General features: G+C 35.6%; 1 protein-coding gene across 1 annotated transcript in view; it reads left to right on the top strand.

Annotated features, from left to right (window-relative positions):
- The window catches only part of COL5A2 (collagen type V alpha 2 chain), a 143,716-nt gene that overhangs the window by 60,138 nt on the left and 63,900 nt on the right, over nucleotides 1-19,678 (top strand). Inside the window, exons 2-5 of the mRNA XM_037162971.2 lie at nucleotides 10,014-10,238; nucleotides 12,959-12,972; nucleotides 17,335-17,367; nucleotides 18,754-18,786. Coding sequence (XP_037018866.2) covers nucleotides 10,014-10,238; nucleotides 12,959-12,972; nucleotides 17,335-17,367; nucleotides 18,754-18,786 — 305 coding nt within the window. The remainder of the gene's footprint in view (nucleotides 1-10,013; nucleotides 10,239-12,958; nucleotides 12,973-17,334; nucleotides 17,368-18,753; nucleotides 18,787-19,678) is intronic.

The raw sequence follows: 19,678 nt of genomic DNA, 5'->3' as shown, positions 1-19,678 counted from the left end.
GATAACATTCAGAATTAAAACAGAACTCAAAGGAATAATTATTATTTAATCTTTATTGTATTTTTCCATTACCATTTAGTCCTCTTATACTGCCCTTGGATGATTACTAATAATTTAAAGCTTTTGGAATTTCAATAAAATTTTCCATGTTCACATTTCCTCTACATGAGTATTTTAATTTGGTCTCCATTTGTTTACTTATAAGGAAAATTTCTTCTCAGATGCACAGGAGTTTACAGGTCAAAATCTTAAATTTCTATTTTTTTGTATTTTTATCATCAAACTATAGAGTAATGAAATGTCCCTGATTTAGTTTTGTATAGAGTAATGAAATGTCCTTAATAAACTTGCAGATCTTCCTTCTCCGTGTAGTAAAGGTGCATCAGGGGAAGAAATGATCATCTTCGTTGTTGGTCCTCTCTGCCTCCGCCCCTTGCCCCTCTGTCTCTCCTCCCTGTCCTCCTCCTCCCTGTCCTCTTCCTGCTTCTATCTTTGCTTTTCTTGTCTGTTGTCCCCCAACCGATAGCTTTGCAGTATCTAGAAGGTTATTACTACAACTTCCCAGTAAAGGTAACAGCTTTTTTCTCTTTGTGAATATTGCTGTGGCATTTTTCTGGTGTTGAGATTCGGTACATACCAAAGCTTGATCTTAAAACTGCCACAAATACAATGGCTTCTTGCATTCACTAATGTTTATTATGGAAATATGCTGAACATGAAACTGAAGAGAAGGATTTTAATTCTGAAATAATGACTTCAGTCTTATTTTAAGGAGTCTGTCACCTGCTCTGATAGTGATTTGGCAGAGAATGCCAGAAAGAAGGGTAAAATCTATTTTTGTTTCTTTTCCTCAATGAAACCACTTTTATAATAGCTACGAAATAGACATAAATAAAACCAAGGTAGATCAGGACCTAATTGGGTATTATGGATTCAAGACTCCAAACATACCCAGGTGGATAAACTTAGAAATTCTGCCTTCAGGATGAAAGCACTAGTGCCCACCTTCCTCCAGAAGTGAGCTCCAGAGGAAATAGCATGACCCGTTCAGGTCACCTTTAGACCATCCAGATATTTTAGAATCTTTGGTAGTAAAGGAAATGTGATAAAAAAAATACTGCTGAGAACTGTGGAATGGTTCATTGTGAACAAAATTTCAATTTGGTTAGGACAAGGGCTATGAATGAAGAATAAGTCAGTACAAAATGATTTAGAAGAATTGAACTGACCACAATCTCTGTATTTTTTCTGGAGTCCTAAATATTATTCTGTATCAGGGAAGATAGAAAAAGAAAGCAAAATATGGCTAAAAAGGAAATCATAAGCTACAGAGCTGAATTGATTCTAAACATATTTCATATTAAATATTTAATTTTATACCCATCTGAATATCCCATACTGAGTATTCTCTTATAACAATAACTTGTTTTCATTAAAAATGAATAAAATATATGTATTTTCAAGGATACTATATCTGAAACAAATAACATTAATATATCGTGGGACTACAAGGCCAGGTGTTTAAAATCCCTTTAGATATGGCCCACATTTGAATAGCAGCAAGAAAATTGGAGTTTTCTAAAAATTATGTAATAACCACAGGATCAAAGCAAATAACTTTTAAGTCAGTATGGCCTAGAGCTCTTTCTTGGTACTCTTATAATTGGTTCCTTTTATGTAGAGTATTATTACATGATTCCACTCTCTAAAGCTACTAACACAAACCACTAATTTTGAACAAATTAATTCAATAAATATTTACTGAGCATCTACTGTGATACTAATACTATTCTAAGACATCAAGATAAATCAACAACCAAGCCAGAATAATAAATTGTACTTGTCCTTATGATGTTATGATTCTATCATGGGGAGATAAACAATAAACAATAAATACAATAATGTAGTAGATTTGAGAGTGACAAATACTACATTAAAAGGAAAAAACCGATCAGGGATTGGTTGATCGAGAGTGCCATAGTTGAGTGTGGTAATTTGTAATTTTTTGTGAGGTGGTCCGAGTAGACTAATGGGTACTTTATATTGCTCGGTTTGTTACTTAATCTCACTCTAGACTACAGTTTGGTCTGGACAAAGGGGATGAGTAAAGAATAAGTCTATAGAGGGTGAATTAGAAGCATGAATTGACCACAATGTCTCTATTTTCTCTAGAGGCCTAAATATTCTTTTGCATTAGGAAGGATTTAAAAAAAGAAAGCAAAATATAGCTACAAAGAAATCCTAATACACAGAATTGAATTGATTCGAAAAATATCTTACCACCCATTTAAAAGTGGAATAGCTGAGTACATTTTCCATTGTCTTCTTTATTTCAAGCAGTATCATTCTGGGGAGAGATTAAGTAAATGGACTTCATTCAAAACACAGACAACTATTGGTGCATTTAGGTAGGCAGACACATTTGGCACAGCACAGATTCCACTTACTTATTCACTAAGGATAATGTTAGAAAGTGAGCCTTGGGTTTGCTGTAGAAATAACTACTGAAATTTCTACTGCATTCAATATAAGGCAGGCCAAATTCTCTTTGTGGTGTTTGTACAGCTATCCAATAGTCTGGGCCGTGTTTTTGGAGGAACAAATCTATGTCAAGTGTGTTAGCAGACTGAGAGTGGGTTTTCCAGACGAAGTTGCAGATGAGTGTTGCCTGTGCGTCGTGTGTAGTTTTGGTTTCATGCTTTGGCCACAGTCATTTAGATTTCCCCATGATGCATGGAAAGACACTTTAGTAGCTAACATGAGAGATTTTCTTTTCAATTTTTTCCATTTTAGGGAAGCAGTTTTACCAGTTAGCTGAAAAGCCTTCACACATGGATTGGGAACTGTGCGATGGGCATACTGATGAAACTAACCACTGTTGTAGACAGTATCTAATATTGTTTTATTTGTATACTCCACTGAAATACTATGTATGTTTTCTTCCTTTTTACTTTCTCAGATTTCAATGTGTTTGCAAAATTAATTGTTATTATATTTAGAATATAAACTATGATTGTCCTACAAGAGATGAAGAAAATATCAAAAGAGTAATAATTACAATAACCATCATGAAAAGAGGATTTGGAGGGCTCACTGGGAAGTGAAGTCTGTACAGTGGATTGAAGAACAAAAGATGCAAAATGCGACAGGCTTGCTCCCTACTCGCCTACCCACCCACCCTCTCACAGAGCTTGAGGCCGAGGTGGAAAAATTGTGTCACAATATATAACTGATCCCACGCAACTATTCTTGTTGGTTTCATGTGTGTCTAACTTCAAAGTTTGGGATCAGGTAAGGAAAGGAAAGAGAAATGATGAATGTGGAATTGTTGGTGTTTACTCAGAAGGGTCTAAAGAAAGAACTAAATACTCTAATCTCTTTGTCTCTTCTGTATGGTGATAAACAGAAAGAAGGGAGGGATTTTCTTGGGAAAACCTCTGGAACCGAATCCAGCATCTGGGGCTATGCTGTGCATTGGTCAAGGCAGCGTCTGTGGTTTGGTCCAGAGGGACAAGTGGGCCTGCTCTGCTTCTGTCTCCTTTGTCCCATTAAGGTTCTCTGCCCACCTTGTGAGGACACCAGTGGACAGTGCCATGCTTCTAGCCCTTCCACGACTTTTACTGTTAGTGCAGACCTTCACAGCTCCAGGAGGGACTGAGGCCAGCTGGGGCAGGAGGGCCGAAGGGCTGCTATAACATTCTGAAAGTCGTCCCACAGTATGAGCTGCCGTGGTTGACGCATCATTTTCCCTTTCTGACCACACAGAGGTCTAGACATCAGGGACATACTTGGCAAGAACCACCATGTGACCCATTTACCTTTCATTCAAAACAGGGGTCCGAAGTGCACATTTTCTCTGGGAAGTTAAAGGAACGAGGAAAGAAAGCCTCACATACTGTTTTAAAATAAGTACATCAGTGAAGTAACTTCTTCCTTTTCTCACTTACTCACATATTCATTCATGCAGCAAATATATTTATCAAAGACCGATTATATGACACTGGGTGTGAAGGTCACTGAGATGAGGCTGTCTAGTTCCCAAGGAGCTTACTGGCCAGTGGAGAAAAATGTATGAATAAAAGACTTAAACATTTTGTGACACATGAACACTTTATTTTTGCAAGGAAGAAATTCCATTAATGTCTAGGGAATGTCCAGCATAGGTTTGGGGACTTATATATTTTTTCAGATTCTTTAGGTAGACCCAGTAATTTGATACACAAATAGAATCACATCTCTCCTGAATCAAAGATTTCAATACAGTCGTTTCAATGAAGGCTTCTTTTGCATGAATATGATTATATAAAACACTGTGGACCCAGGGCATGGCCCATCATTGTCAAGCAGCCGTTCTGATGACTGAGACTCTAATTGTATGTCATAATATGATGATAGATTTGTTCTGCCATCTAGTGATTAATAACTGAATTCTTACAACTAAATATAAAAGCACATAAGCTCATGAGAAGACAAATCTATGAGGGTATATAAGAAACACAGGACAATGAGTTACCATCAGATAAAATTTGGTCAGATAAAACATCTCTTCTCTGTAAGATACCAGTGCCAAAAGGCTTGGGGTAATGACTTTACAATGGCTCAGTTCAATTTGTTAGACCATTTGGTAAGAGTAAAAGAGTCCTGTAGCTTGGAAGATACAATTTTAAGAAGTTACAACACTGTGGGAGATTGCAAAATAATGGTCATGCTGTCAGCTGTGTGCCCTCCTCAATTTTAGGAAAGTGAAAGAAACATAAATAGCAAAATGACAAGTGTCACAATATTGTGGTTGTAGAATTCTTTTTCAGATTTCATAAAAAAACATATTTGTTTACCCAGGTACTTTAAGACCAATACTTTTTTTAAACTTCTGCACTTTGGAGAAAGATTAATGTCACCTTGGGTTAGATTTACGATTTGTGTAGAGGAATCAGGAAGACAGTGTAGACTCTCTCAGCCTGTCCTATGCAAATTCCTATTCTGTTATTTTTTTATAATATTGTAATCATAAAATAATTATGTCATGACAACTTCACTGCAAATTGGCTGCATTCTGCTTCCTATTTTACTTTTCTTTTCATTTAAATAAACATCTGTGTGGAAAACAGAAGGGTCAACCTAATCATAAGGTGCACAACTACCATGTTCAAAGCCGAGAACGGCAGGACACCCTGTATTTTCCACCCAGTGTTTCTTTGTACGTGTCTTTCGTTCAGACATGAACACTGAGAGTTCACAGAGTTTTCGAGCCCTCTGTGATGTGCATGTGTTTTTGTGCGGGGGAGAGAAGGCAAGGTTTAACAGCAAATGTGGTTTTTCATCTCCTTGCCATTTAAAAGCATTCCAACTAACTTTCCACATCATTTTACATTTAATCATAATTTCCCAGGGGAAAAAGGACCTGTGATGACTCAGAGTATAAAACTAATTTTTAACATCATCATTTAAAGAAATAAATACAGTGACCCACTTCTTTGCCCCTTGGATAGAGGTCATGCTGTTTTCAACTTGCAGGAAGAAACTGACCTTCCAAGAGTTAGCACAAGTCTATTTATTCCAATCCTGAAGGAGCGGCGGACAACAGGATTAACTCATCCCAAAAGAGATTTTAATGATAATTAATCAACAACATTATTGCATGTCATCTTGTTTATTGTTTACTTGTTCATATTCTCTATTTTCACATATCTAATTATTTCATTGATGCAATTGAAATCTACATCGAAATAATAATATGTACTTCTGAGAAGAGAACACGTGTACCTTCAATATTTTGCACATGCCATACTAAGCACATACTTAGTACTTATTGCTCGGTAAAAACATGTGAATGCTTTTGTTCCCAGAGTGTGGGAGGAAGAAGCAAGCTTATTGAATTTGTAGTGTATCTAATTTTTAGCCATTGGTATTCAGTGCTTGTGATTAATAAACAAAGTTACTAGTAGTTTATTTACTTAATGGAATTGTTTAATGGACTATAGGTATAAGTCCATTTCTCTATAGATTGTGTTTTTTTGATTTGTTTGTTATGGAACTATATGGCTTCAAAGTGGTTTTTGATCTAAAATTAACACTGCTACCCTGGCTGGTGTGGCTCAGTGGACTGAGCACCAGCCTGCGAACCAAAGGGTTGCCAGTTCAATTCTCAATCTAGGCACCTGCCTGGGTAGCAGGCCAGGTCCCCAGTTGGAGATGCATGAGAGGCAACCACACATTGATGTTTCTCTCTCTCTTTCTCCCTCCCTTTCCGTCTCTAAAAATAAGTAAATAAAATCTTTTAAAAAATAGAAATAACACTGCTTATTTGATGTAAAAATTTCTATTTATTTTCTTTATTTATTTTTCAAAATAGTCATGTCAAAAAACATATTAAAACAGATTTATATTTTCCTTGGTTAGAATACCTATAAAAAATAGACTTATATTTTCCTTGGTTTAATAGCACTATACAGAACTGTATGCAGTATACAAAATCAGTGTTGTTTTATTGATGTTCGTTCCACAGAGCAGTGACAAGAAAAACATTCTAAAGCTAGGGAGATGGATATCTGGGTTAATGCCTTTATTCTAAACTGAAATCATTTTCATATTTATTTCTGTATTATCATTTCAGTCTGTTTATTGACAAATGATAATCTCTTATAAACTATTTTCAAATGCATTTAAAAAATTTTGGTTTTATTTTCGTAAATTCCAAAGTTAATACTAGTGCAATTAAGTTAATGAGCTATAATTTACTTTCATTTGTTTATTTATATCTATTCCTCAAACACCTATTTGTTCAGTGTTGGCTCTCTGCCAAGTATTGTGCCAAGCTTCAGAAATACCAAAATGAACACGTGAACTAATCCTTACCTTCATGGAGTTTACTGTCTAATAGGGAGATAAAGAAATAAACAAAAAAAAGTAAATTGATGTTAATCATGATAAATTTTATGCGTTCGGTTATTTTTGCCTATCTATTCACATTTTTAGTAACTATCTAATTACCTTGCATAGAATAAAAATGAATGGATGGATCAATGCATTAATGAGTTCTTCGAAGAGTTCTGTGAAGTATGTCAGTAAAAGAAGTCTACTTTTATAGGGTTGTCAGGGAAGAATTGGGGGGGCAGGTCACCAGTAAGCAAACCGTGATAGTGAATTATGGGAGTCGAATGTCAGGGAGGGAAGGCAGTGCAGGGCATCCCAGGCAAAGGGACCAAACTGTGCACGGTCTGGTGGGGAGGGCCTTGGGGCCTTAGAAAGGAGTTTTGAATTTAAGTAGTTGGGAAGCACCGGAGGGAATTAAGAAAGCATGTGATCCACATCATGTTTTAAAATACTACGGTTTGTCAAAAATCACAAAGTTAATGATGTATGCATTTGTTTTCTAGTAAATGTACAATAGAATTGCTATTACTATGTACTTACATATTTTCCAAATGCAAATTAATTTTTTTGACTAAATATATAAAATATTTGGCAGCTATTTTATGATAGCTTATAATAAAATATTGTTTTGGTCATGGCTTTCCTTAATTAATTTTGATGCAAAGATAATTACTGCCTTGCTTGTATAAGTGCTTCATTTTGTTAAAATTTAGCAAGCACCTTTAGTTAAGGATGTCTAATGTAAATGTATTCCATAAAATAGGACACTGTTATTCTTTTTTAATCTATGTTTAAAACTAATTTCAATAAACCCATAAATGTTTTGAAAAAGATTTTCTTCAGAGTATAAGAATACATAGTGTCCTCTGCTGTTGAGGGATATACTAATCTTAAAGTTTCTACTGAGTTGAAATCTACAAAGGGTTCACCAAACCCTAAAATCATGTGCTCTATTTAGAACCATTATTTTTCTCCCTCTTTCACATGGTTTTGTAAAGAGAACAAAAAATCTGTTTTGGCTGCTTGTCACCACAAAAGCCAAACGTGTGAGGCAGTTGGTACCAAAGGAAAGAGGTTTTATTCAGGTGCTGTGCAATCTGGGAGAATGGCAGGCTCCTGTCTCCAAGCTCATCTTCTCAGTCAGACCAAGACAAGAGAAAGTGTCTGACACGGATCCTGGCTGCTGGGGCCTGGGGTGTTATGGATGAGATGAGACAAATTCACACGGACTGCTCAGTCCTGTGGAGGAAAAGGGATGGCGTGGCTTCTCTCTCAAGGGGAGAAAAAGCCTCGGAGCACCTCAGCCACCCTCTCAAAAGGAGAGAACCTCGACCCTTGCCTTGACAAGCTTTTATTGGGTTCAATTTGCACAGGAATACAGGGTGTATATGTAAAGCTCACCAATCATTGTCAGGCAGAAATGATTAAATAAAACATAACATTCAAAGAACTCTGCAGGCTTATTCTGAGTCAGGGTCAGTTACTTAAAGGGCCATAAAACTTTGGGGAACAAATTCACTTCCTGCTTGGACCCTTATCATTTAAATTGTGGGTATTAGCAGAGGGGGTTTCATGGAATTTTATACATTGTTTCTTAGGCCTAATCGCCCTAGGGAACCTGCTCTTTCTAGCACAGGGCCGCACCCACCTCCAGCATTGTTTCAGGCTTAAGGCATTGTTTCAGTCTTAAATAAGGTGGGGGAACTAAGGTAGCCAAGAGATTAGGAGACTTCTTGCAGACAGAATGAGGACTCAGGCTATGTCAAAGCCGAGAAGCGAGGGTCCATCACCCCCTTTTTCTATTGGCCCCCAAGTCCTTCCCTGAGGGCCCCTTCATGACCATGCCTGTCTTAGGTTATCCCTCTTTTGAGGAATCTCAGACGTCAATTGCTAACCAATCATCCACCTGGGGCCCAGCAGGCAGAGAGAAAGGGGCCCCTACAAGGAAAATAAGCTTTGTCTCCTAAGTGGCTTGTGGTCACAAGGTCCTTTATTCAGCCTTAGTCAAGGGGGATTACAGCTTCTGAAACCAGGCAGGGCAGTTCCCAACAAGTGGCCAGCATTCCTGCTCCAATTTAAAGTACAGTCCTTTGGAGCCCATAGGCAGAAACATCCTAGTCCCCACCCAGCTAGCTTAGCTTGTTCTTGGCTGCTGTGCATTTTAGGTTCCCTCCTGGACCCTGTAGGTGGTCCCTGCACAGCCATGAGCCATGTGGCTGCTGGGGCCACATAGTCACAAGCTCCAGGGTGAGAGTGCATGAATGCACCAGTCAGTGCATCACCAGGTGGGCAAGAGAGAGTGAGAGGCTCTCTCCTGGAGGCCATAGACCACATGGCCACATGGCTAAATTGGGACAACAAGCCAGTTCATGGTGTGAGTGCAGGTCATGAACAAGCTGAGAGACATGAGCCACAGTATTTCTTTGTTCCACTGGGATTATATTAATTTGGACGTGGGACTGACCAGATGCTTTCTCAAAGTGACCAATCAGCTTCCCAAATTTTGCATGCTTTAGGTGGGTCCACCTCCCAACCTATCTCTTCTTTTCCCAGGCTAGACTGACAGGCTTCTTTGGTCTAGTACCTCTGCTGGCACCATTTTGACTTCTCTGTTGCATATGCCTGCCTTTCCCAGTCCCAATCCCAATCTGGGAATGGAGTCAGTGCTTTTTCTTTATTCAGTTATCTTGCTAGCTTTTCACATGCTCAATGTAAGAACCAGCCCTTGCTGCCATTTGAGTCTATGGGGGAGACTCCCATGGTGCTCTGGGTGGACTATTTGCTGGTAACAGTTTGTTTTTATTCCTCCTTACTGACCTTCCCATGTTTTGTTATTTATACTTTCAATGATGAAGCCTTTTAGGAAGGTTTTTCTGATTAAGCATACCAACTTTAGATCACTTGTATTCTTCCCCTGTCATGCTAGGATATAACTATCAGAATCATTCTATTTTGAATTATGTATTGCTTTAGATGTAAATACTAAATAAAGTAAGTTTATCTGTGTTTTGCATCCTGGGAAGTTACTGCTTAACCCAGATTTTTTTAGAAGCCACAAGATGATTCATTTTCTTAATTTTTCCCAGATTCTGAAATTTCATATTACTAATATTCTTTTTTTGGTGTTGTTTTTATTCTAGAAGGATATGGTGAAGAAATAGCCTGCACTCAGAATGGTCAGATGTACTTGAACAGGGACATTTGGAAACCTGCCCCTTGCCAGATTTGTGTCTGTGACAATGGAGCCATTCTCTGTGACAAGATACAGTGCCAGGAAGTGCTCGACTGTGCCGACCCTGTAACTCCCACTGGGGAATGCTGTCCTGTCTGTCCACATACAAGTGGGAGTGGCAAAAACAACTTCGGTAAGAATGCTTAGGGCCAACTCTGAATTGATCCAGTTGACTCATCCTTACAGTTGCAGCGGATTTTGCTCTCAGATTTCAGCAACTCCAGAGAATTAAGCCACTATTCAATGGTCTTATGGCTTAATGATTTTGCTCACACACTGTATCTAACATTAGTGGGAAAAAGACAGTGATTTCCTTTCTTCTTAAAAACCAGGGGGATTTTTGACAAAATTTTGAGTGGTTTTGTGTGATTTGAGAACTTCTTATACCATTTAAGATGGTCATTTGTTACCAATCCATGCTGGATACCTCTGAGATATTTGTTGGTTTTTATGTGAAGTTGATTAATGTTCTAAGAGCAGATCTAGAGAAAACATTTATCTTCCCTGGTGCCAACTTTGTCCTTGGGAATGGAATAATTATTTCTGATGTAATATAGTGCCACAGAATCCAATATTACATTAGCTTATAAATGCAGAATGCTTTTCATGCTAAGAAAGACAAGAGAATGAATGTATATACTGCAGAAAACCATGTGAACTAGTTTTTAAAACTATTTTTTTTAGAGAAAAAGTGCTTGTGTTTAAGATAGACTATTGTGTTTAACATAGACTGTATATGAAGTACTTACATGTGAGAGAAACAAGTTTATATTTTTATGTTTTAACGAACCAGGCATGATGAAAGGTAAAAGTTGTAGTTTAGTTAAGTGGTCATGAACAGCAACTTGTGTGCATCTTCATCAAGACAGGGTCAAGGCTTTATTTTTCACCTCAAACACCATTGCAAATACCCACAAGTATAATGAAGTATTCAACGGTATGTTTGTGGAAACATTACACAGTAATTTATCAATTCTCCTCTTGGATATCATTCAAAGGTAACAACACCTTGGTTGAATAAACACCTAAACTCCATTTTTAGCAATGTAATAAGGGGTACATAATGGAAAGAATTAAAAACAGGATGTGTAAGGGCTACCTGAAGCAGATATGAGCCTCAAATGAGCCCCAGGCAGTGGGGTAGGATTAAGCCTGCGGGGATAAGTGAATGCAGTACATTGGGACAATGGTGGCGAATATCGAAAACAGAGCAAAGCAACACAGCTTCCTGCACACAGCTGGCATGGGAAAGCTCAGTGCATCCCCAGATGGGTAATAATAATAATAAAGAGCTGGCAACAGCACTGATATAAAGATACAATAAAAAAGGTCTGTGAGTTTAACTAATATTATGTTATCAAGAACACATCGATGAGTATCAAAGAAGAGGTAAAAATTTGGACCAACAATTCCACTGTAAACTAAATAAAGCTTCTTAAAGCAATTGCTTCTGAGAAAGAAGGCCATAAATTAGAAATACAAAAAAAAAGTAATGATGAGGGAGAAGTAGAAGGAAAACTGAAATGAGGATAAGGAAATGAAGGTGCAATAGGAAGGAGCACAAGGAGAATGGACACTGCAGAAAATATAGTAGCAGACATGGAAAACGGAGATGCAGAAAGAAAAAAATACAGGATTTGAAAGGTAACAGTGCATGTACAAAACAGGTAAGGGGCATCTCTGAAGAAGAATCTCCAAAGAAGAGATACATTGCAAGGGAGCAGAACAAATATATATAATAATATGATACAAGAAAAAATTTCTGAAGTAACATTAAACTTTAATTTTAATATTGAAGAGGGAAACCAAGTGTCTGAAAAAGTTCACTCAAAATTATTAACATTGAAACTAATCTTAATATAGTTATTAAACTTAAAAAAAAAGAAAGACTTTTGGGAAATCAGAGAATAAAGAATGTTTAATAATAAAAACATTCTTTCTAAACTTAGAGATAAAACATGGATGTTCTTTATCCCAACAGCAATTTAACTGTATTGAATGTATGTGAACAATTAGATAAGAAAAAATATTAGAGGTTTAGAAGTTAGAAGAGAGGAGGTAAAGCTATCAATTTTCAGAAAATAAAATTGTGTACTTATAAAACCTAAGGGAATGAAGTGAAAAAAAACACTACAAAAACAAAGATTTAGTAAGACAGCGCAGTGTAAAATAAGCAAATTAATAGGCTTACATTATGCAATTACATCATAGTATAAATAATGGGAGTGAAAAATACTCCTTTTATAATAGCAACCAATAGGATAAAATAGCTAATGATAAATTTTACACAAAATGTTCAAGATCTATCTGGAGACAACTTTAGAACATTACTAACTCAAATGATGACTTTACGAAATGGAATATCTATTATATTCTTGGCTAGGAAGATTAAAACAGGACAATCAAGACTAGTTGGCCTCCTGTTGGGAGTGAAATATGGGAGATAAGAGAAAGGGGTCAAGAAGGAAAGAGATTTTTTACTACATAATTATATACCTTAATATATTTGGGTTTGTTAATCATATGAATGAATGAATAGCTTACTTAAAATATATAAAAATGAAAACAGAATATTAACTAAAAATATTTCATTATAATTTTAACTGTTAATTTTATAATTCAGGGAAATTTAAGTTCTATATAATAATATGAAAACTATTCAAATAATGTCAAAATTTTTGAAAGGGAGGTATTGATGCAAAACAACTTTTGAGTTCTGCTTGCTAGTGATAGGGGAAATTCTGTTTAAGGTAAAGTTGGATTCCATGAAAATACCTACCACTAAAATAAATATTCAGGAGATCCTAAAAACTGTTTCTGCATAAAATAACATTTACTTTTTTCTTTTTATAGGTAGAGGAAGAAAGGTAAGTTTTTCTTTGCATAGTTTCATTTTTGTAAATGTATTTTCATTGTAATACTATCTATACAGAAGTGTTTTGAAGTGTTTGAAAACGTTTCATAAATTATAAAGTACCATACAAATATAAACATATGAGCTCAGTTCAGCTACTCTGCTTATTGATTACAGATGCCTCTATTTTATTCACTTTGTTAATTTTTGTTTATAGATATTTCTTCCAAAAGAGTATGAATCCCTTAAGAATTGAGACTATGTTACAGAAATCTTTGAACGACTGTCTATCACAGTAATTAATATATATATATACCTTAAACATATTAGAAATACAATAAATATTTAATTGAAGGACAGAAGGAACAGGGAAGGAGGGGAGTGGAGAGAAGAAAGGAAGGAAGGTATGTAGTTCTATTTCAGTGGGGGTTGTGGTCCCTCTTCCATTAGTTGAGAAGTAAAGATTTAACTAAAAGAATTCTTCAAACATTTTGCCAAACACACATAACCCTCCCCTTCTCTCCCTGTCCTCATCTTCAAAGTGCCTAAAATTTAATAGCAGAGACAAACCTTACACTCAAGAAGAAAAGTGTGTAATACTGCCATGACCCTGGCACACTGGCAGTTTCTACACTTGACATCTGGAAATAGGCAGTCCTACTAAGTGGAGAGAGTTCACTTGCCGTATTGTGTTTTCAGTTTTCTGGTTAACTTGAAAACTATGGGATCTGCTCCAGTATCACCCAGATGGGATAGGCTCAGGATTCAAGAGCAGAAATGAGCAGTCATCCAGATTTCAAGGCAATCGTTAGACAGATTAGCTGTGAATTTTAATTGCCTTTACGTTTGCATACAAGAGAACTTCAGTAAAGTGATAATTGGATATTCAGATAAAGCAATGCTATAACTGCATGGCAAATAAAAGTGATGCTACCAAGGGGATTGCCAGACCACTGCTGCACTTTTTGGTTCGGGGGCAATGCCATAGATTTGTCTTTTATTGGAATAAATATCAGTGAAGCTATTTCTCTTTGAGTGTATGTCAAAGGAGAAGGACCACAAATAGAAGTTTACATTTAATTTATATCCGAAAGCTAGAAAAATGGAAACTTAAATGTTTGGGTACAGGCCTCAAACAAAATAGATAGAGACATATATAGAGATGATCTGTGAAATAAAAAAAAAATACCCCTGGCTGGTATAGCTCAGTAGATTGAGAGCAGGCTGCAAACCAAAGATTCGCCAGTTCAATTCCTAGTCAGGGCACATGCCTGGGTTGTGGGCCAGGTCCCCAGTAGGGGGATGTGAGAGGGAACCACACATTGATGTTTCTCTCCCTCTCTTTCTCTTTCCTTTCCTCTCTCTCTAAAAATAAATAAATCAAAAAATCTTTAAAAAATAAAAAAGAACTGATTGTGAGAACTGCCCTGAATTAATCAGTTTGATTTGTTTAGTAATTAATTGCCCAGCTTGCTGAGGGACCATGTTAGGCTCTGCCGTTTAGATCACTGCCTTTTCCCGAAGATGGCATCAAGTAGCTGGGGGAAGGACACACGGCAAGCAGCTGCCAATTTAGCACACTTTAGTTATGGTCTTATCTTTATGACTGTCATTTATTATCAGATGTCATCAAAAACACGAGAGCAGAGTAATGCAATAAAAATGCACTCATGCTTGGTTTATTTCAATATTGAGTTTTATTTATAATTTATTCATTTATTCACATTAACCACCACATAGTTCCTTTGCTATAACTCTGTAAAAGGCAAATGATACAGATGATGGGAAAGTGGGGGAAACACTGTGACTGTCTCCATGGTAATGGCATCTTGTAACAGTGATGAGGCGTGTCCACATAGCCTTCACTGACAAGTAACTGACAAGATGGAAAATGAAACTGTAATTCTCATCTGAATCTGAGGTACTTAAATGGGTATGAAATTCAAATTTAGTTAAACTTTAGATAAATCATTTCACATAAATTAACTTATTCAAAGCTCATATTAACAAAAGCAACAGATACTTTTGTGGCTTTTTCCAAAGTAAGAAGTATCATAGAATCATTAGAAAAATTTATTGTCATAATCTGATGATGGAATACTTAAACCCATATCAAATATTGTCAAGAAATAGAGAGAGCTCATAACAAGATACCCCAAAACCCCTACAATGTAGCTAAGAAAGACATTGGCAGGTACATGGTACAGACAAAGAGCAAAGTGTGCATTTTTCTTGCTGGTCTCTTAGAATGGAGATTTCACCACCATTCTTAGTTGGCTATTCTGGTTTTTTCATTTTGGCTAGAATAATTTTTTTCCATTTCTACTTGTTTTTCTAGACTTGTTCTAGAAAGAAACCCTTTTTCCCCCTAGCATCATTCTTATAAAGTCATCCTTAAAATTGGGCACAGATTTATATATCATTTCTATATCCTTTACATTGTCCTTTCTAAACAATTCAAATTCTTTCAATATTTCAAAGAAAGCACTTATAGGTTCATTTTTATTACCTTCACACTATGTTAACAATGGAAAGACCCAGTCTGGAAGTTAGCAGTTGTGGAAATGCAGATATAAGTCTGTTCTGCTTTGCTCCCTATACGTGCTGCTCCCTTCTGCCCCTAGTCCTTTCGTAGGTTGGTTGACTTTCAGTCTCTTGTGTTCTACCTTGAACTTATTCATGAGAGAGTTTTCCCCTGCTTCTGTAGAGCCATTTCCTACTTCTGAATTCTCAGTCTACTCCTGACTTCCAGTGTGTTAGCTACTTTAGCATTCGAATCAACAAGACTGATCAGTGTATTGTTCTGCCACTGAGTCTGTCATTAAGACTATCGAGATTGTGAAATAACTGAAAATTTCAAATCACAAAATGTTTTCAGATGTGAGATACTATTGTGGGAATATAATTAGACTGTGCCTTTGGCAGTAAAATTCGGTGATTTAAATTTAAAAAATCTTAAAAATATGAATGATCTTTAATCCACAACTTTAACTTCTAGAGATATATCATAAGGTATTAATTAGAGATGCTACACAAACATTTATAAACAAGGATACTTATTGTAATGTTATTTTTAATTATACAAATGAAAACAAAATCTAAGAGTAAAATCCTAAGGCTTTGATTAGGTAAACCAAGTTCAGGTACATGAAGGAAAACCCAGAATACCAGAATATTAACAGTGTTGCTCTTCTGAGTGTTGAGTATGTTATTTAGTATAATCATGTTTCCTGTATTAAAAAATTTTTCTGCTATGAAATATTATTTTTATAATTAGATAAAAGAATAATATAAGTGAAAGAAAAAATTAAATAAAATAGAGCTCATTACCCTTGCTTTTTCTACATTTTTGGATATAATCCTTAATGTATTTATTTTCTTCAATTGCATAGTAAAAAGCATTGATTCATAAGATACTAATGAATATTAATATATTCATGAAGAATGTGTTCAGAATTTAAGCATGCCAAATGGAGGATGTAAATTAGACATGATTATGACCTTGGGGAGACCACTGTATATTGGAAGACAAATCCTGAAATAACAAATAAAGTAAATATATGATAAAATAAAGATACATAAAGGTACAACTTGTTCAATATTATTTAACCTATGTACTTGACATCATGCTATGAAAATACAGTTTTTGTTGTTCTAAAATTTAAGGAATCAAAAGAAATTCTTCATCAATACCTTTTGTGTTTGCTACATCTATTATTAAAGCAAATAAACCTGCTTGATTTTATTTACTTTAATTTATGAGAGTTTCTTGTGTTATTTTTATTTTTCTATTCAATTAATATGTTTCCAAATATTTTTTCTAGATTTTCCTCCGATATTAAAATTACCTAATATTATCACCTTTTCTTATTTTCTCTTTTTTTCCCCCTAATGGGAGCACACTTACCTCGTGTTAATTCTCAGATTCCTCCATGAGTTTTAGAAAAGGGTGATCAGTGTTTCAGGACTGGCATCTGCTAAGTAACTAAACAGCAGGTGGCCTGTACTAAGAGTGTGAAAGTTCACAGGTGTCCACATTTCTAGAATTCCTTTATATTTTTAGTATTTAGGTAGCTTTTTCTGTGGTACTTTGACTTTACATCTTTTCATCACAAGCATTTCTTGGTCTAGTCAACTCTTTGGTTTTGGTTGCTATAAAAACTGAATTGGATTTATTTTCTTTTTCTATCTTTCAGATAAATATTTCATGAATAATATTTAATTATCCAAAATTGATTGATTTTCACTTCTGAATTTTTTTGTTTCTTACAAAGAAATCCCCACTGTTTACATAGAATATTCTAGCATGATGTTTATGCCCAACAAATCATTACATCATTGTATTTTGCTAATTAAATTGTGTTTAACTTCATAGGGAGAAAAAGGAGAACCAGGATTGGTGCCTGTTGTAAGTATACATATGTCTGTGTTGTTTTCATGTACTTTTAATGAAGTTAGCTATAGTAAAGTTGCATAATATTGCTTATATATATATATATATACTCTCAAATAAGTAAAATTAGTTATTGTATAAGAAAGTTTTTAGTCTAAAACAAGAAAACCATGATAGATTTATTCTTTATTTAACAAAAGTTAATGTTAATACATATTTTGTTTCTTTAATGTAATTTTGAATATTAACCAAAGCATATTAATTTTAACACAAATTTTAGTATTTATTTAATATTCTTGACTTTTACCATCCTATGACCAAAGGTGAAGATTGGGGTTTTACAAAATTAAACATATTGCATGTGTGCCCTGGCTGGTGTAGGTCGGTGGACTGAGCACAGGCCTGGGAACCAAAGGGTCGTATTTCGATTCCCGGTTAGGAGCACATGCCTGGGTTGCAGGCCAGTTCCCAGCAGGGGACCCATGAGAGGCAACCATAGACTGATATTTCTCCCCCTCTCTCCTTCCCCTCTATAGATAAATAAATAAAATCTTAAAAAACATATTGCATGTGAATACAGAGTAATAGTTAAGATATATATTTTTAACAGTATAAATAGACATGGAATCCAGAGAGAAAGGCATGATGATAATATTCCACATTTCTGGAAATGTGTCAACCATTATCCTGATTGAGATTCCATATTACATGAGTTCTTAAGAGTTATTTAGATTTGTAAATGATCAAAAAGTATATCATTGAGTAGGATTAAAGTTCTTCAACAAACACTCTCATAGATTTTAAAGGAGTTATCATCCCTCTGGCAAAGCAAAAGTATGTGCATGTTGATTTATTTGGCAGGGTTTGCATTTTGGCTTTGCCTTTAAGTTGGCCTGCTTTTAACAGATTACCTAAAAAGAAAATCATTCATATTTTTTCTTTCATTTTAAAACACTTATGTGTACTTACTATGTCTCAGATGCTGTTTTAAGTATGTAAGTACTTTTTGAACATTTTATTTGTTTGCACAACATGACACTTCTTGAAGAAGGTAATTTCATAATCGTTATGACCATTTAACTGACGAGAGACCTAAGCACAGAGACAGTAAGTCCAAGGCCGTACAACCGAGAAGGGACGAGAGGGCAGGCGCTGCACCTGACCTGCTGGCTCCAGCCGTGCCCTGAACTACTCTGCCAGCAGGGCCTCCCTACATTCAAGTTCGAGTTAGATGGCATTTTAACCTATAAGTCAGGGAGGAAACAGCCATCAATTGACAACATTTATTTTTTTCAAATGCACTGGGGCTTTTATCGTTATTCTTATTTGTTCGACTGTTGACTTTTCTAACACTCTGTAGGTAGAAATTCACCTTTACAAATTACTCTGTTTATCGTCTAGGTGACAGGCATACGGGGCCGCCCAGGACCAGCTGTAAGTAGTTCGTCCAACGTCCGTCCGTGGCTCTCTTCAGTCCACTGAGATACTGAGAACCTTTGTGAATATCATATCTATGAAGAGACAATAGAGCGTGTTCTTGAAGCATTTTTTTCTTGAAATATCTTAAAGTTTAAGCATCCTTTTGCAGCAATGAATGCCACATAAGGGTTCATTTTATTCTGAAGTTGAAGGGCCCTATTATTCCCCAAGTGTTAGTGTTTCTTTGGTTATGTGAAGGGCAATCTTTTCTTACCCTGGTAATTTCAGGTTAATCCTCATCATTGGAAGTAAGGCATGCTGTCTGTTGTTTAGCAATGATCAAGAGTAGATCACTCTTACCTGTTTGATGAAACAAATGGTTAATTTTACCTGTTAATGAAATTAAATCATATAGCAGTAAAATTTGACATTACACATCAGAATAGTGTATTTCTGGCTTAGCATAAAAGACTACTGATTTCAGGTTTGAATTAGTGGCATTGGTAGGTAAACGGATAACACACACAAACACACACACATGATGCCTGTCGAATTTAAAATACATTAAATCAACATAAGTAAAATACAATATGCTTTAACAGGTCTGCTTCAGTCATTTTGAAACTTTATCTTTTAAACAATATTGTATGTTGAATTGAGTAAAGGTACAATCTAATTTTCATAACTCAATTTAGACTGAAGAGAAATAAAATTCTCTAGGCAACTGCAGTTGTAAAAAAAGCTAATTTAAGATATCAGCACAATGATGCCACTTTTGAAATATAATAATCACCTGCTATTTTAAGGAATAAATAACTGCAATTACTATTTGGAAAATTCTAAGTGGGTTTCAAATATATCATGGAGATGATGCAACATTCTAAGTCATGTAGAAAATGAGATTATT

The sequence above is a fragment of the Artibeus jamaicensis genome, unplaced genomic scaffold (genome assembly GCF_021234435.1).
Source record: "Artibeus jamaicensis isolate MK-2021 breed Jamaican fruit bat unplaced genomic scaffold, CSHL_Jam_final contig_391, whole genome shotgun sequence".
NCBI classification, from domain to species: Eukaryota; Metazoa; Chordata; class Mammalia; order Chiroptera; family Phyllostomidae; genus Artibeus; species Artibeus jamaicensis.
This window is presented reverse-complemented; position numbering and strand designations above follow the sequence as displayed.